This window comes from Mycetomoellerius zeteki, unplaced genomic scaffold (genome assembly GCF_001594055.1).
Source record: "Mycetomoellerius zeteki isolate Tzet28-1 unplaced genomic scaffold, Tzet1.0 scaffold102, whole genome shotgun sequence".
Taxonomy (NCBI): Eukaryota; Metazoa; Arthropoda; class Insecta; order Hymenoptera; family Formicidae; genus Mycetomoellerius; species Mycetomoellerius zeteki.
The window spans coordinates 46,847-74,058 of record NW_017255933.1 but is presented as its reverse complement, the minus strand read 5'-3'; the positions used below and the strand labels follow the sequence as shown (position 1 = coordinate 74,058).

Here is a 27,212-nt window from a genome sequence, read left to right as displayed (position 1 = left end):
AGAATTTTCTTGTAATATTCTACTAGAAAAAAATCGCTGTTATATATTTGTTACATTATATTATTACCACAATCGTTCAGCGAACGCCGACGCCCTAGGCCATAGTCGAGGTCCCAGGGACGATTGTCCGGTCTGTTCGCTCCAGATCGCCGCCTCGCCGCCAAGCACCAAAGGCTGCTGTTGTGGTGGATAGTCCTTCCACGGACGATGATTGTAGACAGTTTGCCAGGTACGATATTCGCCGCACGCGGCCTCGCCGATCTCCCGCCACTTGCCGAAGCCACAGTCCAGGTACCAAGCGTCTACATGCGACAGGATTACCCGGAAGCCGTCCTCTAGCAGATCCGGCGTTTCCGGCCAATTGCTACCGCCCCAAGACTGAATCACGTGAATTTTCGGATCGAAGTACATCATGATGTAAGGCCTCTTCGTTAATGGAGAGCTCCACAGGATTACCGCCTTCGGAACTTTGTCGTGATTCGCTCGAATCAGCCGCTGCAGCATTTTTGTCTCAAATTCCGCCCAAAGTGCGTGATAATCCGTCATGTTTTGCGCCTGCATTGCGAGAGTGATATTGCCATATTGCGCCCAGCACTCGAGATTCACTTCGTCGCCACCAAGATGGACCAAATCGCGCACCTCTGTGAGATCTAATAATTCTCGGTACAGGCCCTCCAATATCCTGTATGAATGTTCATTTATTGGATTCAGTTGCCCGCAATTTGGCTCGCCACAATATGATGACCACGGCTGCTGATCCACGCACAACGCCAGTTCACCAAAACCATGTTCCGTACCTGATTATCATAAAATGTAATGAAAATGCTAATCTGTGCCAACAAGATTTATATTATTAAAAATTAATATTATAAACTTTGGAGGGCAGAACTCACCCCATTGCCATCCGGCGCCAGCATGAGCCGGAGAATCGATCTCAACGACGATCCTGACACCGCGTATTCTCGCATAATCGACTAGGTCCTTCACATCTTCAGGTGTGTAAATATGGTCGCCACTGTAAGCGCCCCATCTCGCCATCTCCGGAAACTGTGCCGAGTCAAACGGGAAACTCTGAGAGTCGGTGAGATGCCAGTGTAACGTGTTGAGCTTTGTGGCTGCCATGCCATCAATGACTCTCTTCAGTTCCTCGATGGGGAAAAACTGTCGGCCTGTGTCGACGAGAAGGCCGCGATAAGAGAATGCGGGTTTGTCCTCGATGGAGGCTCGCGTGAGGATACGAAGAGCGCCCTGCTTGCCAGCCGCCTCATCCCACCAGATCAACTGGCTAAGGGTCTCTAGACCGTGCCGCACCCCGAAGTAGCTTCTCCCCGTGATCCTGGCTTCCAGAATCTTCCCCTTCGATGTGAGCTCTAGCTTGTACGACTCATCGGTGTCCAAAGTCAAGGTGGTGCCTCGCGCATTCCCAGCGCTCAGGTACACGATGAACGAATCGATACCGGATCGACTTTTAGCATTCAACACCTTGACCAAACTCCTAATGTTTCCTGCAATTAAAAGACATTTTATAGAAGGAAGCAGCGATTCCATCAACTTAAGTTCTTATTCTTTTAATAATGATATCGGTGTTGTTATATTGCGCTGCAACATTTTGACCATGTATAAAATCTATGCAACGATAATATAACGACACCGACACTGTCGTTAAGAGTTACAGAATAAAGACTTTAATTTCACAAAACATGATGAATAATTATTTACGAGCGAAATTCAGTAATTTTTTATTCTACATTGAACATGTGAATACAACATGTAGAAGTTGTGATACATACTACGTGTAACTTTGATACATTAAGTACGTGATCTTGCATCTGGTATGTACTTTATGATATATATTTGCTTTGTCATATTTGTTAATATGAAAGGTTGACAAGCGTTACTAATTAAGAGTATCTCAGAAAATTAATAAAAGTTTTTACCTGCACTTTCTATAGTGATTAATGAGAAGAAGCTGTTATAAAGTATCTTTAACGCGAATATTCTAATATTCTCTTCTTCTTCAACACTCTTCAACACTCACCGATGAAGATATCCTTCGCATGCTCCAGCAGATCTTTCGTCTCCTGATCGCTCGTATTTACGGTGACGAACTCGATCTGCTGAAGATGCAGGATGACACTGTCATCGCCGAGGACGACATTCTCAGTCGGTCTGGGCCACAATAGACGAATATTTCCTCCGCAATGCGCGGTGCAGGTCGCCAAGGATGTCCTCGAAGACCTCACTGCTCGTCTCTCACATCGATTCGCCACACACGCCCAGGACCACGGACTTTGAAATGTCCTGCGATCGAGTGAAAATTGAACTCGTACCTCGATCCATAATCGCGATCCTTTAAGCCTATTTTTACAATTGCGTAAGCGTAGTTATAAGTGATTGTAAGAATTGATTCAATCACAATCGAATATGAGAAGAATATTCGACTGTGATTGGTCAATTTTTACAACTACAATCACAGCTATGCTTACGCAATTATAGGAATAGACTTTCCGTAACGATAATGTACAGAATATTTTAATCTGGCAATTTTTTTGTGGCGCGACTGAGATTCTTTTAGATCAAAGTTTGATAACTTTTTCTTTGAACGAAATAACTTTGTTTTGTTAAATTCTCAAATACATACATATCCAATCGTTTGTCACACCACGGATTACCAAGTAATCATATTCTTTCTTTAACAATCCAGTTTGCAACAAATATTTGTCTCGCAATAAAAAATATGGAAAATATTAAAAATGATAGGTACATTTAAGGAGACAACATGCGATAAATAATTTTATTTTAGAATTCCATTTTTTATAGTCGAAATGGCGATTGAGAAATTTAATACGTCGCGATTAGCAATCTTTTCTTTAAATATTGTATTAACAATTGAACCAATGTTTGTCAATTTGTGCACCATCTGAGCGTAAAAGAAAAATAGAAATATACAAAAAATTAACAAAGCAGCTCAGTAATGTCAAATAATTATTTGATTATAATTAAAATAAATAAATAACTTAAGAAAAAGTCACATACAAAAAAAAGTTGAATATCATTTTTATAAATTATTTCATGTACATTAAACATAGATATATTTTTATCTTATAATAAAAAGACAGGTATTTAAATAAAATTATTAATTAAATATTCAATAATAAATTAAAATAAACATTATTTTATCAAAGCGCGTAACTCAAATAGTAATACAAAAGCAAACAATTTCATAAATCAAGAACCATAACAGTTCACCCATTTTGGTAGAAGAAAAAGATAAGATCTACCTTCCGCAACTCATTCCCTATCTCGGTCAAGCTAATAATGTCATACCTCCCGCAAATGAAGAGGTACTCATTACAACGGCAAGAGAAATGAAAGCGCAAAAAGCAATATCATTGGCATCGTTCAAATTAGAAAAGCAAGGAAAGAAGAGAGAAGCGATGTTTGCCGAATAGAAGCACCCAAGAAAATAGCTGGCTAATCATGGGACGGAATAACGTTCTGCTCGAAGTAGAAGAATAGAGAAATGCACGAGTGCCTCAATAGAAAGCGCTCAATAGAAAAAGGAGTGCTCCGACAAAATTCGAGAGGGAAATTCGCGAGTGAAGCAACGACTATTTACAAATCGATTCGCAGTGAACTAGTTGGAGGATTGGTTGTATCTCGCGTTATAGAAATTGAAGATTGTTATATGGATAGAGGTGAAAAAGGTTTCTTTCCCAGGTTTCTTTCAAAAAGAAATACATTTTTTTCTTATCATCACACAAACTCCCAATCGAGTTTGGATCTCTTCTGAAGGTGAAGACGAGTCTCGCTCTCAGAATGGAAGGTCGGGAAAGTCGGGTTTCACGTGAAGCGGGTCAGGACAAATGCAGCAACCGTACAATCCGCGCAATACAAGAGACAATAGTGCGTAACAATAGCGGGCGCGGGCGTGCGTTTAGTATAACGGGCGTGCTCGGGCGAGTAGATTAAACGGGACGAGCGTCAGAATGAGGTGCGACGTTGCGAGAGGTGCACCAGCCGAGAGGAATATACGGGAATTCTCACGTGGAAATTCAGGACATTCAGGGAATTCGTTCACTGAGGCGGCCGACGTGTTGCAAGTCATGCCTGGGTAATTGTTTAATTGAGAGAACAACGGCCGATGGGTATCAGACGGCACATGACTGGTTCCGTAAATCATATATAAAAAAAAATAAACAAGAAGTGAAAGGATATTATGAAAACACGATTAAATCGCCTCATCAAAAACGACAGTCTAGTCAGTCTATTAAATGCATACTTGAGATTCTGATACTTTCACAGATAAGTACTCGTTATAAAGTTTCGATGAAATCCTTAATACGTGCAGATGAAATCCTTAATACGTTCGTTGATATCGCTACACCGACTCCGTCTTGTAAAATTGAAGATTCGAATTACTCTGTGAAATACAAACGTGGTTTCGTCTCTCTGTAGAATTTAGAACTCGAGAAAGAGGACAAACACTTTTTTTCTGTAAAACTATGCTTTTGATTTTTTTTTTGTAACAGTTCAAAGGGAATTTTTGTATCGTGCCGTTCAATACGCTGCAACACCGTGAAAACAGAAAGAGTGGTTCAAAAATACTTTTCCCTGAACCAAACACACGTGAACAGAGGGATTAGATCAATGCGGGGGGATGGGAGGTAAGAAAAACATACGCAGGACATTTGGTCTAGCATAAGATTCCATCCCCAGTCGGGGGCTATCCGTTACCTAGGCTCTTCCAGATACTCGTAGAGCCGTTCGCCAGGTCCGATCGTGGTTTCATTACCGACCAGGTAATTAACCAAGCCGCGCTGCAAGTCCTCTAGTCTTCTTCGATGCACGATTCATCGCGTTGCGAGTGCAAAATAAATTCAAAATAAAAACAAAAATCATGCAGTGTAAGAAAATCATCAGAAGAGGCACTGGATTAATACACAACGCGGGCAAACGAACCTGCGCTGGCTGTGTGTTAACAGAAAACATAGAAATATAGAAATTAAAAGAAAAAAAGCGATTTTGCGCTTCGCAAAGATTTGTCTTACGATACTCAGAGATATTTTTCTTCTTATAAAAAAATTGTGTGAATTAAAATCAGAGTGAAATATGAAATAGAATGGAGTCCAAAGAGACTGCTGGCTTTTTTTTAACATATTTGACAAATGTTGAGGTTTCCACGGGTAATTTCTACATATATTTGACAACTATGTATGATTTCCAGTTTGTCTTACTCAACAGAATCTTAAAAGATATTGCGTTTTACTTGCCGAATTGTCTGCTTGAAAGGCAAGTGATTGCAATAAAAAAAACTTACCGTCGCGTCGCAAACGGCTGCAGCGATGCGAGCGGCGGAGCATGAGCGTACATGGCGATCAGCAGGACACCGGTCATTAGGACGAGGAAGAGGAGGATCCTCCTCATCCATCCGCTGGGCATGCTACCCACCATTCTGACGAGTCTGCAAATAAACCGAAACAAATATCATATAGATGTGGTTGCAGATAGTCACGAACGCGTTGTGTCAACCGGGACAACGGTAACAATGTCCCTCGTGCCTGCAGATCGTTTATCGATACCATTTCGAATTTCAATAAACTAGCGAACAAGATTAGCAATAAATGCGGGATTCGTTACCTTTATTTTCAGTACTAAATGCAATCGCTTGACGTTTCTCGTTTCGATGAGATTTGACATCGGATAAAAGTAGTTCGACATGAATCTTTAAATAGACAGGTGGTTTAAAAATACGCAAGTTGATAGATAGAGTGTTTAGAAAACCTAAAAATAACTTTAATTTTATAGTTATATTTTTTACTAATATTTATTGTAAATTTGTATCAGTTACAAGATAGAAGAATGTGAAAATAATGAACTGAAAGACTTCTTCTGGACATCCGGACTTTTTATTTTTCCTCTTTTCCAGAATAAGATTTTAAAGAAAACTATACCTGGGGGATATTGTGGCAACCCAACTTAGCTACTTAAAAGTTAAATGTAAATCACAGGCACGCGTTCTTCCAGAGATTGTCTCTTTTACGTTTTTATCTTTCCACACTTCCTACTGTGATTGTGACAAGGAGATAAAACGGTCGCATTTACTATTAAACGCATAACAAGAAGATACAGATGCGCGTTTCTACCGCATTCTACCACGAGCATTCCCAGATGGTGACACGCAAGAGATAAGAGCGTGATTTACGTGGAAAGCACGTCTGCATAAAGACATGGCACATATATATCTCAAGATTAGACAGCGAGCGACCGAAAGGAAACGCGTTTCCCGCATACTTCCGGCGATTCTCTTGGTACAAGGGAACGTTGTTCCTCTGTCCTGCTTGTTCTCATCAGACCGACAGAAAACGAGGAGAAACCACGGCGAAAGTGTTTTCGAACATAAATGCACGCGCGTAAAAGCATCGCTTCCGCTTTATGATCCCACGAGGATTTATAGACCTTTGCCAGGCGCCGTCTATACGATATTACGTAACATTTCCATCAGAAAACCGAGCAAATCTTCATCCCTCGCGATCTGATCTGTCGAGATGCATCCGACAGATGTATAAGTTCGATTTATCGCTAATGTAAATACAGCGAGGAAAATTCGCGTGGACGTGAAATATCTCGTGATATTTCCGACGTTAGATCGAAATTAAATTGCAAATATGTCATTAATAGGAATTAATTGTTGTTTATAAGCAACATTAAAAAATTTCACATTAATTACGTAGTAATATAATGGAACAAATAATAAATTATCGTTTGTATAAATTATTAAATAAATTATTATATTAAACAAATATATGCCATTTAATAAATAATTAATTTTAAATGTTTTGCAAATTTTGTATAATTTAAGAATGCAAGAAAATGAAACAACCTTTTTTTAACTTTTTTAGAGCGCTGAATTCGAATATGTGCAGCCAAAAAATTCCATCAGATTCAATTTTTAAGATATAGCATGTTATTTTTAAGATATACAGGATATCAATTTTTTTAAGATTTCAGCATTTCTTTCCGAATAATTTTGATGCGACAAGTGATGAGCAATGGAAGTGTTTCCAACAGGATTTGATAATATTGGAAAATGTTATCAAAAACGAAAATATGCTAGACGACTGCTGCTAAACTTCAATGCGTGAAATCGATCTAAAACAAAAATTAAACGCTCAGCAATTCTAATTTATTTTGTAATTTTAATAAAACTTCACTGTATATTGGACAAAATATCTTTCCTCTTATATCTTAAAAATCGGGTCTGATGGAAATATTTCAATGGCAGATTCGGGCTTAGCGTCGAAGACTGTCCTAGAAACAGTCTTCATATATTTTTACCCAAACCTCGTAAACTAGTATTAATATTGATAAGATCAGTCGTTCGTTATCTCTTCTTATACAGAAAAATGTACGCGCGATCCAATATTTCAAAAATAAAAAACCTTCCAATTGAGGACAATGTTTTTTTAGACTCGCTCTCGCCACGTCGTAAAAAGGAACGAACGTCATCAAGTGTCGCTACTTATCGTGGTGAGTCTAAGGGCCACCTGTCGAATTGTACAGAAATACACCTTGGACGCCTAGGCGAGGTCTAAGCTTAGCTCGTTCGCCTCTCGAAATGTACCGCAGTCTAGACGAAGCATGCGTTCTGATTACTACACAAACAACACTTGGCACCTCTCAGATGCTTATACTCCGAGAATAGGCACTTTGAGTTTCGATCCCGCCGCCTCGCAAATGAATCATAATATCCTATGCTAATTTATTCCACTGTAATCAAGACCCTAACGTCGAGTTATGGCAGTTGTGGGAAAAACAACACCGACCGCAGCGTTTTCGTGCGCCGTTATTTTTCATTCCTCGTGCATACTCGACGTGTTTTGCATTCAGGCAGCTCTAATGACATTCATGCACGAAGCCAAGGCGGCTAAGCGAAATAGAACAGTACACAACCCGAAAAAATCGATTGCAGGCAGTGGCAGATTATTCGATATCAAACGAGAATTCTAGATCGAGATTGGTCAAATAATTCATGCATGAAAAAAGAAATAAAGTTCTGCTACATATCGTATTATGCACTTTCTTAAAATATTTAGCATTTACCGCCCTAAATAATTTAATATAAAAAACAATTAAATGTTAAACAACATGAGAATTGAAAAAACGATGTGTGTTAAAATATTGAACAATTTTCAAAATAGATCAACAAATTTTTAATCTGTTTTGAAAGACATTAGTGACTGACTTCAGTGTATTTAAAAAGATAAAATATACCATAAAAATTTGTCTTTTTTTTCTAAATATTAGCCAACCAATAAAAATTATATTAATAATCACTATAGTAGTTCATAAAATAATACATAACATTTAATTCCACATTTCGATTAAAAAATTGTACATAATAATTAATTTTACATTTCGCTAAATTGCAAACAAGATTTAATTTTATTATTTACTATAATATTTATTGTAAATTTAACTGCGGTTAAATTGTAATTTAAACAACTGAAGAATTGCATTAACAGAGACGCAATTTTAATTTTGTGCAATTTGATTTCTTTTCATTACAGACTTTGCTTTCCGTAAACAGAGTTTGATCGACGACGCAAAGAACTTAAACGATGCACACACGGATCCATCAATTTCCACATCAAGAAGCTAATTTCGCAGAGATCCGATCGAACCTCAACACGACACTTTGCTCAGATAAAATACTATACCATCGTGATACCTATGTGGCGACATCGGGCCGCAGCGAGAGACTGGCAATCAGACACCACACCACGCCACACCGAACCACGTTGTGCGCAGCCAGTTGGCCGAAATTCACCCTCGCGCGATTAGGCGAGCGGGTGGCTTAACATTACCGCCTCTAGCCAGTAGAAAGATGGTGTAAAGCCTTCTTCCTCTCTTTCTCTTTTTGCGAAGATAGTGGCGAAAGAGAGGCGGCAGTGAGGGTGGATTATGAATCGAGCGAGGGTAGGTCGAGGGAGCGTGACGCGACAGGGATGACGAAGTCGACGAGGATGGTGGGAGCGACGGCGGTGGTGGCGGCGACGGCGTCGTTGCTGCTCGTGCCTTCAGCACACGTGAACTATACCTAAATGCCGTGCCTCGCCGCGAATCGCGTGGCGTAGCCAAGCAACGCGCGTGCCATGACCGTCGTCGCCGATAGTCTCCGGCGAAACGGTACTAAAGACGGACCGGGGAGATTCGCCCGACGCGAAGAGCGGGACCGTCGTCGACGTACGGCCTCCCCGTGCACAACGTCGTCCACCGTCGCCGTCGCGGTGATCTCTGGACGGGAGAAAGGGCGAACGAACGAACGAACGGATGGACGGGCAGGCCGACACCGGTCAGGATTGTCATCGATCGCCAGGAGAAACGGTATCGCAGGTGTTCGGCGGGCGAGTGCGCGATCGACCGGGTCAGCCAAACCCCGTTGTTGTACACTGAGAAAAAGGTCGGTCTCTCACTTGGCGAATTGACACCTGTCACGGTATCAACAAGGTATCAAATGAAATTGAAGGGCACGGTGTAACTGACATTTGCGGGAATTTATCTGTCGAAAAAATTCGGAAAAATTTATTTCAATTCCGAGACACACAATTTCGACCGATTATCTGAAAATGACTTCAAACGATTTTACACCGCGCTCTTTCATTCAACAATCGTCGGGTTCATTGGCGAAAATAAATTAATAAATAAATTAATAAAGCACAATATACGACATAATATGTTAAATTGTTATGTATTTTACGCTATTATAGTCTCGCTTCCGGTTCGTTCATTAAATCAAAATATCAATAATTTCATTTATTTAACAGTAATTTTGTTTGTCGAAAAATATGAGCGTTAAACTGAAAACAAAAGTACATGAAATATCAAATAGCAGATAGGATTGATATGTGCATTTCGCGCAATTAGGATTGATAGGATCATTTCGTGAGTGGAGATATCTAGTTTTAAAATAAGCTTCGAATTAGACGATGCGATTAGATAATGAAATTCGAGAATATTCTGATAACATCAAATGGGCGCGTTTTGCTGTCACCCTACGTAAAAGCCGCAAAGGTCACATTTTGCACGCTTGAAGCACCACTATTAATATTCGGAGGGAGGACAACGCCGTGCATCACTACTTGTTTCATTTAATTACGCTTCAATCAAATGTAAACAACTTCTCGAACGCGTGTTCCACTTTAATCTGTAAACGAGCTAACGAGATCGCCAACGATCGCCCTGGATTAATAGCAACAACTGTTCGATCGTTCCCGTTAATGATTCTTGCGAAAGTTCGCGAGCGGCTACTTTTGAGGTAACACTAGAATAGCCGACGATATTTTGCTAGAAAACTGTTAAATTTTATAATTTCTGCTATCCTTATTTTCGGTTAATGAAAATTTCTTTCATTTATATATTATTTATATTGTTATATTTATTATATATTTTATTATATTTATTATATTATTATATTATATTATTTATATTAATAGAATTTTTATTATTAAAAATTTGTATTATTAAAGTTATGTATCATATTCAGATATTTTCAATATTCCGTACTGTATATGTAATATAAAGTAATAATAATAATAATAAAATTAAAATGATAGCAGAGCTAAAATGGCACCATCGTCGGTTCTGGTGTTAATCACGAACGGATAAAAGCGACTCACGAAATATACACACCTCACTCTCCTTCTCGCCATATCAGATAAACAATTATTATTCAGTTGCTACCACGAGCATCGCACGGCAATGGTCACTCATGTCGCCCTCACGCACGACGTCCCGTGTCTCCGCTTCCACCACAAGGATCTTGAATTATTTCCTCGTACAACACACACCAGTCACCAACAATCGCGATAGTCGGATTACAAAATAATATGCTGCCGCACGTTTCGCGGCAAGTCATCGAGCTTCAAGGATCCTCCATGCCGACATTAATAAACGTCGCTACATTCCCGGTCACGACGACGGTACTAATTATTGCGCTATAAAATTTCATCCGATGGTGACGTTCGATGTCGTGACGGCGGACGCAAAAACATAACTGGCACCGTTATTTCGCTCTGCAGTAATATGTATCGGCAACTTTACTGCGAAACATCGTTAGCAATAAAAATAGGTAGGGCTGATTTCATCTATATATCCGGAGATATAATAATCGGAAGACTAGTATCATTCAGTGTCGTGATGACTGTTATCGCTAATAATACTATAACTATATACTTTAGCACGCGAGTCAGGAGCAACTTTACTAATACATTACAAAATATTACAGAAAGGTTGAGTCCTACAAACAAAAAAATATTAGAAACAGAAATAAATAAGATTAAACGTAAAGTGGATACAAATAAGCCATGACATCTGATATATCTTATGTCTTATTTATATCCATTGAGTATTATGTTTAATCTTTATTCCTAATTGTTTCCTCTGTATTCCTCTAATATTTAATACTTATTCCTGTTCCTAATAATTCCTCCATTATGCTCAGAGCGAATAATAGTACCCAGATATGAATAAATAAAAAAAAAACAGAAAAAAGTCATTAGTTTAAAATCGTTCACATTAGTAATGAAATGGACATAAAATGAGTGGAAAACCCACAAATATTACTTTTCAGTTACTGAATAGTGACAAGATGAGATAACAATTGGCGCTATGTATGTCAGTAACACTTCTGAAATCAATTAGGCCACTCTCATCAGTTTAATGGAAAACTTGTAAAGCACACATACAACGTACTAAGTTACTTTAGGAGAAACGTATAATATTTTTAGTACTCATTTATTTCTTTTTCCAATAACTCAAAGTAAAACATTCTTTCCGCAATATTAATAACGTTTCACGAGTAAAAACGTCTCATTAACAAACTCTCATTAAATATTATTAAACCACTTTTCATGATTCTAATTTTCCTTGTATATCTATTTCGTTACCTTTTTACAAGCATATAAAAAATTATAAAACGAAAATATCTTTCCATAGAAAAGAAATAAATGAAAATTATTCAGACGATTTAAATTCGCGCGCGAGAGAGATTTTTTTCCTAAATTAAATCTTGAAAAATGAAAAAACAAATCTTGCTTCTCCCTGAAGCGCAAAAGCTGCTTTTAGTAATCAAGTAAAACTCGATTACAAAAACAGCTTTCACGCTGACGTATTTTCGATCCACGAATCCTTCCATCATATGCACACGAAAAGAATAGTTTTGCTAAAGTATCTAAAAGTTTAGCTAGATACAGATCTTAAAATAATTTTGTCAGATCCTGTCCCACTAATGTAAGATTAACTTCAATCTTTATTTTACTTACTTTATTTAACTTATCTTTTTTAATGTTAATTCTTGATTTTTCTAATTCTTAAAATTAGAAAAAGAGTAAAAATTGAACCGAGATTAGAGTTAATCTTACATTGGTGGAATTGGGTCTTAGACCATCAAAATAATTATGTAGGGCAAGCTGGTTGCCAGAATGTTAAATCTTTTGCTCAGCATGCTTGAGCGTTCTACATAATTATTTTGATAGTCCAACAGAATTATTTTCAAATCTGTATCTTGCTAAATTTTTACACACTTCAGCGTTTCTTTCTATGCATCCACAGAACGGTGTATAATAATCCAACAATGACGTTTGTTGCATTTCAACTTGACGCTTGACCTTCGCGTTGCACTTTGTAATCTCTGATCGATATTTATCTCAGGTTCTCAATTTGTCGACCGCTATAGTCGCAATGCCATTTAGAGCCTTTTCCGCTTCGTCGGGTCTCACGAGCGTTTGTTCCCGGAGAATGCATTATTATCGCGTCCCGTGACGCGATCGACTTTGGCCGGGTCGCGAGTCGCGAGCGTCGAGCTGAGAGCGTTCGATACGAGAAATGAGGAAAAAAAGGCCGACGTAGTTTTACGTGGCAAACCCACCCAGGCGCATACGGTAGGCGAAGGCACCTAGGACAGCTCTATATATAGAACACGTAGGCCATATATGGCGTACACATATGTCACGTGCCTTCGGTGCGTCCCTTAGTCGATACACGCGCGATCACGCAGAATATGCTTTCGATGTCCGCTAACGAATTAACTTCTCTCAAAGCGCGATCTCGTTTGTTCAAAATTTGAGATTCATGAGATTTGAGAATATCCGATGCCGTCCAACTAATCGTGAGAGATAAATGTTTAATCATGTGTGACATCAGGTGGAAAAACATTTATAGCGCACCGCTTTTATAGTGCATCGCAACGTGATAATTCTATTTCGTGAATTCTTGAAATTTCAAAATAATTTTGCTTATTTTACAAACCGATTTAATATCAATTATAATCACCGATATTAAGGTCAAATTAAACGGTAATCTAATTTGAAGTGAAAAACATTTTAATAATATTTTCTTACAATATATAAGGACAACAATAATTTTATTTACATTTGGAAACTTGAAAACTTTGTTGAATTTATGAATTAATTGATTTTTGTTCGATGAACTGGCAAGTGTCCAAGAAGAAGACATTTTAATAACTCGATTCATAATGCGGTTTTAATAATAATGATAACAATGAACAATGATCTATATTATAATTTTCAAATTATGATTCTGCGGATTTAATAAATCTATTTTAATGAATGAGACATCGAGTATCAACAAAGAAATTTCGATAACAAGTGCGATGTATCACGATAACAAAGACTTACATATAACTCTCAGAAAGAGCTCGTGCTGAATTAATTCAAGGTAATCTGATCCATCTCCATCTCTCGCGACTAATCGGTTTAATTAAAAACGTTAATTAAAAGTGACGAGGCAATTATAGTCGGACGATCTCTACGCCTTAAATATTATTGTATATTGGGAACAGCGTACGCACGATGGATTTCATGTTCGCGCGTGGAAATCGAGAGGCCCGTACTTTTAAATTTTTCATGCCGAGAATAGAAAGATACTGTTAAGTCTGGTTGAATTTAATCGTGTATTTAAGGTAAGCGCGATTTCACTGCATTCCGGTAAATGTATCGAAATTATTCGCCATTGATTTCGCCAGTTAAATTTGTGCCGGGATGATACCGAGGTCAAAATTTATGCGAGTTAACTAGGCGTGCATAATTTTCGTTACGTACTTACAACGGTGACGGAAACTAATTGGAGCACCAGTAATATGACAACTCCAATTAGCAAGCTGCAGACAGCGCAAACACGCGGTTCCCCGCAGTTATCTGCAGCCTCCACATTGCCCCGAGGGTAATGAAAACTTGGACTATCGAACTTTGAATCTACCGGGAGATACTTTTCGGATAAGCAAGAATCCCTGGTTCGAGATCGGGAACTTTTGATGTTTTATAGGTAAATAGATGTATGTGGAAAAAGTGCTTCGACAAAAAAAGAAACGTTTTTCCAAACGTTTCACGCTCAACGAGCTCTAATTGCCATAAAATCGAGAGAATTAACGGAGTTCTTAAGTCGGAAAGACAATTCTCGAGAGCTCGAACTTCTTCGCGTAAGACCAATAGCTGCGCGAAGACAGCCTTGCTTGACCCCTTCTGCACCGAGCGCTTCCTTCCTCTGCGAAACTTTTCGTGAGCTTTTAAGAAATTTATTAAACTCCATTTCAAGGGAAGCGCAATTCTATAGTTAATCTTTCTGCAATCTAGTCTTTAAGCAAAACTCTTTACCTATTGTGCCATTTACACCGTTGAAATGTTCCCCAACATAACGTTAATTAACGTGCTATTAATTAAATGGCCTACATTGTACGAAACATTTACACAGCCCTTGCACATTTAATTATAATTTATTCAATTTGCCAAATCAAATTCTTCGTAAATTTTGACTTTTTAGGATAATTGATAAATTTATTTTCCATTTTAATTTTTCTAATTTATTCATTTATTATTTTAAATTTATCAATTAAACTAAAAAGTCAAAATTTACGAAGTGTTTAAAAAGTTTAAAAAGAAGTGGATTCGATTAAAGTAATTAAAGATTGAACGCTGATATTAATGTCAAACGATATCCATCATGCGGGAGAAAAAATTTAATTTTAATTAACAAATGCGGCTGTAATTTCTCTAGATTACCACGTCCTATATACGACTATAATGTAAAGGGAAGTTTAGGTGGTGACGCGGAACGCCAGTATTACGTACGTAATGCTCGTAATACCCGGCGTGTTCTAGATGTTTTAGCCACCGACATCGATCCCAGGTGTAGTACGGCGTGTTGTAAAAGTATACGACAGGGCGTCGGCGACAACTGTCACGTCGCAACGCCGCTGTCGCGACATGCTCGCGAGCAAAACGAGCAAATCGTCGCGCGCGCGAGCAATAACAGTCACGATAACACGAGGGTATCGCGGATAACAATTCGGCGGAATCAGAGACAGACGTAATCGCCGAGAGAGCAGGCTTATACCACAGATACCGTGCATAAATCCGCGTTGTTGACGACGCATAGAAGTATTCCGGTGAATAATTCGAGAGTTCCGAAGACGGCCTTCGGAAAAGTTACGAAAGTAAAGACTTGTGCAGTTGCGACTTTAGATCGTCTAACATTAAATGTCGCTGGGTCATCATCAAGGAATAAAACAGCCCGTGAGATATAATGAGCTTTATTCGACAGAGAAGACTCTGATCGGTATTATTAACGTTATCCCTCCAAAAAAAAAAACGAAAAAAGTGAGTAATTGATGAAAATCGCGAATAGTTAAGAACACCGTTTTCCATTTAATCGTGAGATTTAAATGCCCTTTAAAATTCGTGAATAACAATTAATAAAAAATTTGTGAAATATCTTTCTGGTCTTTCTAATATATCGGGGAAAATCGGAGACGACACGAGTCGTAAGATTCAAATAATGTTAACGATGAGTTCTGAAAATTGTCAAGAATCTGTTTGCGAATGCAACAAGCGAATGCATTATTGGAGCAAGCAGCTTGACCTGAGAAGAAGTGGATCAGAAGCACGGATGCGTTACGAGTGCTCCACGATTAATACGAATACTCGGCAGATGCCTCGGCACGTCTCGAAGGCAACAACATCTAAAATTCTATTTATCATATGCTAACGGTATGTAATACGACGATATATATACACAGAAAGGACAGTTTTGTTTGAAATATCCAAATATTTAACTGAATACTTTTAAAATAATTTGAATCATCAAGATAATTATGTAGAACTCAGCTCAAACTGGTTGCTAAATGTCAAAATTTCTTGAAGCATTACTCATCATGCTTGAGATTCCTACATAATTATTTAACGATCAAAATTATTTTCAGATTTGTGTCTAACTAAATTTTTAGATATTTCGGTAAAATCATTCTTTCCGTGTATGTAACGATTCAACAATAATTATTACCTCTTTCCTGTATTTATATTTACTGTAATATAAAATTACTTGTACAAAATGTATTTCAAAAGAAAGATAACATTCAATAAAGAATGAAAAGAGAATTAAAAGCTTGAAAGTTCTATCGTCACGACTGATGACAGATTCGGTATGCAGATCATCGAAATACGATCATATCAAAAAATTTCGACAACCTTGAGTAATCATAATTCCTTTGAAAGATTTAATCGGCAGATGCATGCATGTCACAACGACAAAGTACGGCATAACTGTACCGTGAGAATATCACGCTCCTACATTGCCCAGTTCAGCATAGCTGATGTGAGTCAAGGTCGTCGATTAGCGAGCAAGCTCGATTGAATTGTACTTCATATGTATAACATTGACACTTCATGAATTAGAAAGCGAAGAAAATTGAAGAACTTCTTATATTGGAGATATAAATAGCTTCTACATTACAGCTAACACCGTTCAATTTAAGTTCAATTCAACATCAGCTTAATCTCTGTACAGATAAAAACATTTATTGTGCCAATTCAACAATAATGACTGCTGTGAGCAATTGAACATCAAACGGTTTTATTAAATAATTAAGTATCAATTATAATTAAGTATCGAAGGTTTTCTTTTCAAAAGAAATCTTTGGAATAAACTCTTATGTGTGTAATACTTCAGATTAAAAATCTGTTAAAAAAACGATCATTCGGAATATCATGTGATTGTAAAATTATTTTGAGATGTTACGCAGATGGTTAAACTTAAATAAAATTAACATCGGGTGGTATATAGCGTGACATCGTGACCTCCTGAGATAATCATGAGCAGATGGTTGATTAGATTAAATGTGTAGCTGGATAGCCGGCAACTCTAAATCCGAATGAGGCAGAAGATAGGTTGCCATAACATCGATTAGGTCGATATGTAGGACAATGTGGGGCTAGTATTAAACGTAATTGAATACTTTTTTAATAAGACATCAATTAGTTTCGCTTCGGGTAAAAATAGCGTGTTCAAATGGAAATTTTCTAGCCGATTAAGTGAATATCGAAAATTAATGTGACAATAAGTAACTGTCATCATGATTTTATAAAAGAGATTTTATAATATATGATTAAAAATTACAATTCTAACATATATCATTAAATAGCTTTTCAAAAATTAAACAAATTGCTAAGAAAATTATCAGAATAATTTAAGAATATGCAATACTGTCGTATTATAATACCAATATTATTTATTTGCGAGTTATTCATAGTAAAATAAAAATAAAGTCTGTTAATAAAATACATTTTATGTTTATTAAATTTTTGTGTTACGAATTAATGTATACATACAGAAATAAAATCTCACGAGGCAATTAAATAATATACGTCCCGCTCAAGAAATTATTCATATGACTTTATGTTATACACTTACCTGCAATTCAGGCAGTCCCGCAAACTTCCTCATCTAACGTCCTTCATTTGCGCGAATCTGCAACAAGCGACATATGTTCCTATTATAGTCTCGGAAGACAAAGTTTTCGAACAACAATCCAATTTCTTGAGTATACATATTCATGCTGTTTCATATACATTTTCAGTGTTAATTTAGACACGGTCAAAAATTGCTTAAATTTAATGCCAGTTATAAATGATTCTGCAAGTTACATCGCTTCTCATTCGTACCCTCCCCAACGGCTAAAAGCATAAGTTTAATAACCATTATCGATTAATCTGTCGTATGAAGGGACGCACGATGTCATCGTTGCAACAGTATAGGCTGTACTCATTATCGACTAAAACGAACTACGTCGAAGCGAATTGGGCTTTATATATTTTCTCTCTGATAAACTGATTTCAATTACGCAATTAATAACATAATAATTTAATAACCTTAATAACTTAGCTTAATAACTTAATAACCTGATTAAATAAAAAAAATTTTTAATTAATATTAGATAAAAATGATAGATTATGTTAATAATGATTAATCCTGTATACGTTTAAATCTTCGTTGTAATTTTTGAAATTTGTTTTTCAATGCATTAGAGTTCGAAATTATTTTTATTCGAAGTATCAATCTAATATATTATGATATGTATATCTAATATATTATAATTCATTTAATATCAAGTTATTGAATAATTATGATATCAATTGCATAATCGAAATAAGAACGTATAAAGTTCAATTCGTTTCTTACGTTTTATTTAGCATTATTATATACCTATATATATTTCGTAGCACGAAATATTTCACATACACACACACAAACACTTATTATATTAATTCCAAACTAGCTCAAACAAAAAATAAAGCGAAGTGTAACGTAATTATGTCTGGTAAACTACTTTAATAAAAGATTAAATAAGCGACTTATAATTTTTGTGTAATATCCTTAGTAAAAGTTAATCCAACGAACAAAATCACAATTGAACTTTATTAAGAAATACTAGCGAGACGATATATCTTTCCACATAAATTTACTTCATGCATTACCACGTGGCAACTTCATTAACGTGAATACCGCTAGGAACAAGAAATGAAAAAAAAAGGAAAAATGTATCGCGGAGTAACACGGAACGGGGAAACGGTTACAAGTTTTCCAGCCACCCTCATGCAGTTTTGCATCCCTCAAGCACATAAGAAAAAAAAACGCGGAAAGTTCGCTCGTTGTGTTCGGAGGGAAAAAAACAGGATCGACGCGTTTACCGCGACTTTACAGCGGTTTCACGCTTTACAGCGGTAGACGCAAGGAATCAGCAGTTTTAAAGTTCACGTTACAATGTTGGCAAATCGATATTCAGCCGCAAGCTTCGAAGCGAACAACTCGAGAATTTGTTACCAATATTACATCCATGATAATGTATAAACAATTAAAATACTAATATTTAAAATAATATTAAAAATACTGATATTTAAAATAATATTAAAAATGTTAACATTTAAATTGTAACATAAAACAATTATAGATAACAATCCTAAACGCGTGCTCGACAAATTTCTTTCTATGAGGATCTTGGATAAGATTTAAAACTTTCTTCTCGTCGACCATTGCGTGCGCATGCTCACGTAAAATATCGACTCTTAACCACAGTCTAATAAATTAACACCAAGTAGATTATCCTTGAAATAAACTATCGTACTGGGCGGTTCAAAATTGGTATCGATCGCTGCCTCGAGAGTGGAAAGGGGTTGCCGGGAATATTCTCTTTGGAATATTTCGGCAATATTTATTTTTTCAGTCATCGCTGCGAAATAAGCAAATATAAACAGTACTGACAGGAAGTCGTATCGGTATTATTTATATTATTTCACCAATTTCGAAATATATTTCCAGCAGACAGGAACAATTTCGCATGTGAAGCAGCGTTCTCTCAAATTTACGTTAGTTTATTCAACAAGTTCAAAATCCTATAAGTAAACACTTAATGTTTCCGCTGAGAAAATGATAGATCGTGTTAAAGTTGATAACTCTATTAGCAACTAAAAGTACGAAGCGACTAATATTAGGCTTTACGTCCTTAGCAGAACCAGATAAATTGTAATAAATTATTTTCTCAGTCGATAAATATCACAAAGTAAACAAAGATAAATCATTTCAATATTCGATTTAAAAAAATATACGCAGCATCCTAGATATATCGAAAGATATATTGTAGATTCATAGAAATGCAACGCTGATCGTTGAATAAAAAAAAAATTCACAATTAAGTATCGTTTGTTTGCAGATCGCGCGATCAGGCAGCAGCACGAAACAAGTTCTGACGGCTATCGGTCGACCTGCTGAAGTAACAATGACACGCGCGTCTCACGCGCGAACAAACCCGCCAACGGGTATCCGTGAAGCCGAGCAGTCGGTCGGACGGGAGCCCCGGCTCTACGTGAGTATTGTACAATGAGAAATTCAATTTAGAGCGTTGGAATTCCGCGCGAACCGCGTCGCGACGTGAGCGCGACTCGACTTCGTAAAAAGGCGTCTCGCATGAAATCACACTGTCGGCGACGACGCTGCGCGATCTGCGGGATTTTATCAGCGGTAACGGAAGCGCAATGCGAAAGTGTCTCCGTTTAACGGTTGAAGCGCACCGCTAGACAGACAACAATACGAGTCAACAATACAGTTGCGGTCTATCGGCGTCGCTCCGAGTCGAATTTAAATTTATTGCTTTTTTTCTGCTAATTAAATATCAGTTTAAATGCCTGCTCCTGTCAAGTTCAATTGTAATACTGCCATAAAAAGAAAAATGCAACGTGAACTTTTGTCTCTCTACACTGTTAGATATTAAAGAAGCAATAATAACCCGATCCCTTGAATTAAATAACATTTTGTTATTTTTAACTTCCATGTGTATCAAAATGTAAATCAATTCATTTCTGTAGAGATTAGTTCATATGAACGTATGTACTCACAGTAAATAATAAACAAAAATTCAGTTAATAAATTTTTTAAATTGATTTAATAAATTTTCTTAAATTAAATTGTTTAAAATTTCATTGTTTTTTTAGTTAAATTAACAACATATTAAATAGGAGCAGTGACAATCTATAAAAATAATTAAAAATAACCCGTATAATTTGACATTATCAATTTTAACAGCGTATATTCACTTAAAATGGATAAACGACAATGTGTATACAAGACATACTCGTAAAAAATGGTCTAATCTTCAAGATTGTATAAAGAGTTATGCGCTGTCATGAAGTACACTTTCTTATTGCGAAACCTCTCTACGAGCATATCTCTGTGCAACAGCGCAATACCAATAAACCACACTTTTTTTCGGAGTGCAAAGAGGATTAATCTAAATTTTATGTCCCCAAGTACAAAATCGATTTTCTCGAGTTTTTAAGAGAGTGGATTAGAAGACCAATTTAATTTTTATCTATATATATTTTTATCTATATACTTTTTATACAGTACCGGTCAAAATTATATCATCTTTCGATTTTTTCAGCATAACTTTTGTCAAAGTGAATCGAATGCGCTCAAATTTATACAATAGACACTTGGTATACCTTGTACGTAAAGTATAATGAGATTTGACAATGTACACCATGATTTTTTAATTTTTTACTAATTTTTCACTTTGATAAAAGTTATGCTCAAAAAATCGAAAGGTAATATAATTTTAATCGGTATTGTACCTGTATACGAGTATATGTATACAGGATGAGGCATTTTAATCATCCCAGGAGAATATCTCAGAAATTAAAAGAGATATAAGAAAAAGTTTTATTCTTAGGGGAAAGAAGATGGATATAACGGGTTTTGGATAGGGGGCTCGAAAATGCTTCATGAAAAAATATTTTATTATAGCGTTTTTTGGAAAGCTCTCGAGGTGTGCTACAAGAATATGCAATAAAAAATTAGGGGTTCCATTTAAAAAATTCATGTTGACTCTGACCTGACCTTGGTAGTTTCCCCTATCCAAAATCCGTTATTTCTACCTTCTTTCCCCCAAGAAAACCTGCAACTTTCATATAAAACTTTTTCTTATATCTCTCTTAGTTTCTGAGATATTCGCCTGGGATGATTAAAATGCTTCACCCTGTATATATACATATATATAAAACAAATATTAAGAGCAAATCAATACTTGTCATTAGTATTATATTCGTAATAATAAATGATAAACATGTTAATATTTAAGTTATATCATAAGACAATAGCATAACAATTTGAATACTCCATCATTTAGAGAATCCAAATGAGACAATAGAATAATAATTCGAATACTCATTTAAAGAATCTAAATGAGAAAATAAAATATAACAATTCAAATATTCGTTTAAAGAATCTCTTTCAATGTATCATAAATAAAAAATTATGATATGAGCATGAAATGATACAAAAATTGAAGATGAATATCCTATTCATTTCGTAAAAATGGTGTTTTCAGATCTGAGGTACGATTCGGCTACGAGGATCCCCCCGAGCGATCTAACCGGTCGTAATGCAAAGTCGATCGTGCTCGGGGGGAGAGGAGAGAGGCGTGTATCCGGTAGGTTTTTCCGACAGAAAGCGTTTCCGGAAACGGTAGATTCATTTTCGAGATAATCAACGATCTCGGAACAACACGGATGATTGAAATTCTCTCGATCTTCGTGATAACGAGTGATCGGTAGTAACACGTGCGACACGTTATTATATCATCAATCTCAATCTATGAGACACATCGGTGAGCCTATTAACGAGGAGATCGAGATAAACTTACAACTTTAAAGAGGAGAAAGGTAAAAATAATTAATCTAGTGACGCTAATTGGTCGCATTCCAATCCTATTAAATCAAGAGAGACACGATTAAGATCAACATCGACGGGTGAAACGACGAGAACAAGATAATGCAGAAGGTAGCGGTGATGGCCGCGGTGCAAAAGGCCCACGGCTATCATAACGGCAGCAATGCTTACGGGGATGCGAGTAACGCCCCACCGGAGTATAACGGCTCCTCGTCAACCAGCAAAAGCGGTCGCTTCGACGCGGATCTGCACGGCAATGTTAACATCCTTCTTGGTGGGTGAGTAACAATCGCGCCAGCCGGACAGATGCTCCGACAGTACAGCTCACAAAATATAGGCGGAAGATATCTCACAGCGAACACACCTAATCCTGAGCTCTTTGAGAAGACGCATCGTCATCCCTCGCGCACATGCTTTGCTCCCTTAATCCTCCAACAGATTGTAGTTCATACGTCAAACAGACCGTTGCATGTACAAGGCACGACGAAAGTACTCAATTGCTTAGATAGCCGGTGGTTGAAAATTCAACGGTTGTTCCGCGGAACAACATGGAAGATTCAACCTATAAGTTAAAATTGGCTTATCGGAAAACTTGATAGCTCTGAAGAGAGATAACGTTGCTCGCTTGAAATTTGAAATTTTTCCTCTTCACAAGGATAATTTTCATAAAAATATTTAACAAATACCAAAGTAAAATTTATATTTCATATATAAATAAGACAAAAATTTAAACATTATATTCACGGAGTTTGATAATAATATTTCGCAAAATAGGATTAAATTAGAAAGTCGGAGATTTTTATTGCAGCAGTTATAGATATAAAAAAAGTGTAGAAAACTTCAAATCATCATTATTAAATCCACGGGTAATGAATTTTTATCTTAAGTCGTTTTGTTAGCAATTCAAGATAAGAGGATTTATGATGAATAAATGCTAATTAAATGGTTGTTGCAATTACACTACTAATGATGCGTTATGTCGCATGCTTATCGACGATAAGATACTTGTTTTTATAAATTACCAGCTGTATGCAATAAAATTCTTCGAGCAAACGAACGAAACGAAGAAAGACGTTATCTTTCGAGTTAACACCTGTCAAAATATACCTTATGTCTATATTTTTTTTAAGATGCAACTTTTTGTTATATCGTCATAAAAGTTGGAAAATGCAGCAGGTGTTAAAAGTGACTGTTTTGTATTTTATCGTGTTTAAAAATTTCTACTCCCTCCGGAGAGAAAATCGCACGTTCACTTTTCCACCCAATCTTTATAGCAGCCACGCTTTTTTCCTCAGCCGCATGGGCACCTCCTAGCACAAAAAGCACCGTCTAAACATCGTCTATATTGGTTCGCTTTTAGCGCCATGATCAGCGGTGTGATCATGATGGTGGTGCTCATATGCTATTGCTGTCACAAAAACGTCCGGAAGCATCGACCGCAGGAATACTCGCAGTACTGGAGAGCCGAACCGGACATTCACAGTCTGGAAGTCTTCACCATGGATACACACGTAAGTAAAAGTTTTCAATCAAAAGACCATTCTAATCATTAGATATCGCGAGAATTATCTCCGTTGAATGCTCTATTTTTAACATGTCGAATTTCTTATACAAATAATTATAAAATGCTTATTAATTCACTATAAATTGACTCTTCTATATTGTAAAATCTGTATAAAATCGTTGTGTGTTAAATGGAAATCATTAAAATTGTGTATAAGAAAATTATTTTGATTATATTATATATATATTTAAAAAAATTAAAATTTATTTTAATCATCAATTGATGTCATGGAATTTTTTAAAAATCCTATTATTAAAATAAGATGTATAGGTATATATATAAAACTTCAGTTAAATTTTAATCTTATTTTAATAACATAATTTTGAAAAATTCTATGATATCCATTGATGATTCAAATAAATTTTAAATTTAATTATATAAATTTTCGAGCTAAAATTTATCAAGAGAGATGATTTGTCACTCGTTTATGACATTGGAATCACTAGGAAGGTCTTTTATTTTTATATTAAAAATCTCTATAAGATCTTACTGAATATCTCCCTTTATTTCAGCATTTATCGACACATCTCTTCCAGCAATATTTTTTGTAGATCTAAGATATTCTGCATAATGTTACATAAAACTCTTAAATCACACCACCTACTCTACTCGACGCAATATGCGCACCGCGAGTAGCTTATATCCACCTGCCGACCTTTTACGCAACCTCTCGCTCACCTTTGTAGTTACGCCCGCAATTAAATAAAAATTCGCATATCTCGCGGAAACCACGCCCTCGCGTTACACGTAAAGGAATGAGCGCGAGAACATCGGCTGGAATTGTACGCCGCAATGCGACAACGTGCATACTTCACACTTTCAGACCTAGAAACTCGTATTTCATCATGTCTCGAACAGACACGACGTAATATAAAAATAGAAAAAGAACGAGATATATAGAGTTATATTATTAATACATAAGATATAAAAAATAAATAAAAACATTTTGTACGAAGAATTAACGATGTCTATTTGTCATTATTAAGATATGAAAGGCAGATATAAAAAGCACGAAAGATAAAAGTATTTATACTTAGTTCTATTTTTTCTATACAGCTGAACTATTGTACATTTTTAGAGCTTAAAATAAAATAGGTACATGTTTGATATTTGGCGAAAGCAAGAAAGTTCTAATGCAGTCTAATGCAAAAATAAAAAAGACTGTTACGTTGACAGGTTATTCATTTTGAACTTTTATATTTGCCTCTCGTTCCTAATATGTATTTTTTACCCCAGCGTTTCACTGTTATATTTTTAACGATTCCGTTTCTCTCCAACAGTGCATCGAGAGATCGGTAACGTCTCAGACCAATCAGGAAGAGGGAATGACCGTGTCTCTTCCACCGTGTCCTGTGACCTCAGGCCCGCCACCGGCCTACGAGAGCCTCATCTTCGACCCTCGAGCACTGCCCTCGCCGACCGACAAGAAGGACGAGTCTGACGATCCCGGCAATATTATCTCACCCCCGATAAGCAGCTTGCCCACCGAGTCGGAGGCCAACAGGATCAACAAACGGGAGGATATCCCGAGGGATGATCAGGGTTTACCTTCCTACGAAGCCGCCCTAAAATTAGAAGCTGACGGCTACGTTTAAGAAACGAATAAGGGTTCGCCGGAACCACTTCGATCGCGGATCTCCAATCGTAAAAATTTGCAGAGCTTTTAGATAAAACGCCAAGTCATGGATATCAAGGAAAAATTCCATAATCGACAAGGTGACTCAGTCAGCTGTAGGCGATCGGCTGTCGCCAGCTGAAATTAAGTCTCGCGAAAGCATCTGTGAGAGAACGGCGCAAGGAACTAAGAATGATTTTTAATCGAGGAAATGGAAGAAGAAAGAAAAGATAGATGACTGAGCAAATTCTCCATGTAGATTTGTGAATCGAAGACAAATTGCGAAAGAAATTTCAAGCGCAATTTTTAGAAAGGAACTATTTCCATCTGCGCGTGAATTAAGACGCATGAAAGTATAGAATAATTTTTTAATCAAAGAGATGTAAAAAGAGGAGAAAAGATTTTTTTAAATAAGATTTTTTTTAGAGTTAATGAAAAAAAGACATTGAGGACGTTATATCAAAAATATTCTAAAAATTTTGGAACATTATTCTCCTCTTGCCTTATTGAACGATTCTAATTCTTAACGATAGACCGGTAGAGCGAAAAACTACTAAAGATAAAGTGCCTGAACATACATCCTTTTTCGAAACGTGTGTAAACGGCGGACAAGATGAAAGAAAAGCGAGGAAGTAATTTTTCGAAAGTACGTACTGCTTTTCTTTCTGTCTTGTCTAAGTAAAACAACACATAAAATCTTTGAGAGCGACTTTTCATCTACAAGATGTAATAAGAAAATTTTCAGAAGATGTAATACCTCGACTTTTCTATTTTTCGATAATCTCTATGATTAAATGCGTCGATGATATTTTAAGTATAGGAGAGAACGCGTCGTAGAAATGTACAGATATACAAGATATCGATTTATAGAATGCGAAATATATATAGAATGCGCCGAAATGTAGCACAAGTTAATGTCAGTATATATGAAAACGGTTATACGTTTGTAAGTCGCGGCCTCAGGCAATGAACAGAAAGACCTAATTTCGCAGATAATTATATTTTATAGATGTTAAGGAGAATACTTAACGGCATATTTTTCCCGGTCGGTCATTAGTTTAAGAGAGCAAGAGCGGACATAGAAACGCAGCACCGTTAGATCACAGTTTCCGTTTGAATAAACAATGCGCATCGCTATAACGTAAATGATACTTCGCGTAATGCGCGCACGACATCGCGGAATTTATGTGGCGTTTCGCTAGGAAAACGCTTCGAAACATACCATTTTACGTAGAACTTTCCTCTGTATGATAGATGAATATGTAAATAAATAGCTGTGCATTCAATATGCATTTTTAGGCGTGCACCGGCAACAGCCGCAATGATGATTTATTATTATGTCGACCGTATGAATATTAAGTAGTAAGTATTATCGATGAAACTGTGCCTGACACGAACGAGTTACATTCGAGAACGTAAGATTTTGCGCTTTACAAACACGCGAATAACAACTTTTTTCAT

At 36.6% G+C, this 27,212-nt stretch overlaps 2 protein-coding genes across 14 annotated transcripts in view; one reads left to right on the top strand and one right to left on the bottom strand.

The window, feature by feature from the left end:
* fdl (fused lobes) overlaps window positions 1–27,212 on the bottom strand; it is a 42,748-nt gene that overhangs the window by 840 nt on the left and 14,696 nt on the right. For 3 of the 9 annotated variants that reach the window (XM_018444445.1, XM_018444454.1, XM_018444463.1), the window contains exons 2-7: window positions 17,764–17,820; window positions 5,321–5,464; window positions 4,738–4,839; window positions 2,039–2,301; window positions 894–1,505; window positions 68–797 (exon numbers count right to left, since the gene is read on the bottom strand). In XM_018444445.1, the coding sequence (XP_018299947.1) occupies window positions 68–797; window positions 894–1,505; window positions 2,039–2,301; window positions 4,738–4,839; window positions 5,321–5,454 (1,841 nt within the window). In that variant the 5' untranslated portion in view covers window positions 5,455–5,464; window positions 17,764–17,820. Of the gene's footprint in view, window positions 1–67; window positions 798–893; window positions 1,506–2,038; window positions 2,302–4,737; window positions 4,840–5,320; window positions 5,465–6,294; window positions 6,345–8,720; window positions 8,751–17,763; window positions 17,821–27,212 lie in introns of those variants that run through there. The other 6 variants (XM_018444489.1, XM_018444472.1, XM_018444481.1 and 3 more) reach the window with 6 other exon arrangements.
* s-cup (spermiogenesis-related protein stanley-cup) lies at window positions 9,154–26,140 on the top strand. Of its 5 annotated transcripts, none has more exons than XM_018444544.1 (5): window positions 9,154–9,387; window positions 20,060–20,212; window positions 22,232–22,850; window positions 23,933–24,083; window positions 25,417–26,140. In XM_018444544.1, the coding sequence occupies exons 3-5, from the start codon at window positions 22,675–22,677 to the stop codon at window positions 25,729–25,731; spliced, it is 642 nt and encodes a 213-aa protein (XP_018300046.1). In that variant the 5' UTR covers window positions 9,154–9,387; window positions 20,060–20,212; window positions 22,232–22,674; the 3' UTR covers window positions 25,732–26,140. The 5 variants fall into 5 exon arrangements, with proteins under 5 accessions (XP_018300046.1, XP_018300061.1, XP_018300028.1 ...); XM_018444559.1 differs by having other exon boundaries at window positions 9,154–9,463; window positions 23,945–24,083; XM_018444526.1 differs by having other exon boundaries at window positions 9,154–9,463.

Excerpts from the sequence above, each read along its gene's own strand:
- s-cup (XM_018444544.1), top strand. The coding sequence starts at position 22,675 with ATGCAGAAGGTAGCGGTGATGGCCGCGGTGCAAAAGGCCCACGGCTAT. Across the intron at positions 22,851-23,932 it reads GTTAACATCCTTCTTGGTGG|CGCCATGATCAGCGGTGTGA; the intron begins GTGAGTAACAAT and ends GTTCGCTTTTAG. Across the intron at positions 24,084-25,416 it reads TCTTCACCATGGATACACAC|TGCATCGAGAGATCGGTAAC; the intron begins GTAAGTAAAAGT and ends TCTCTCCAACAG.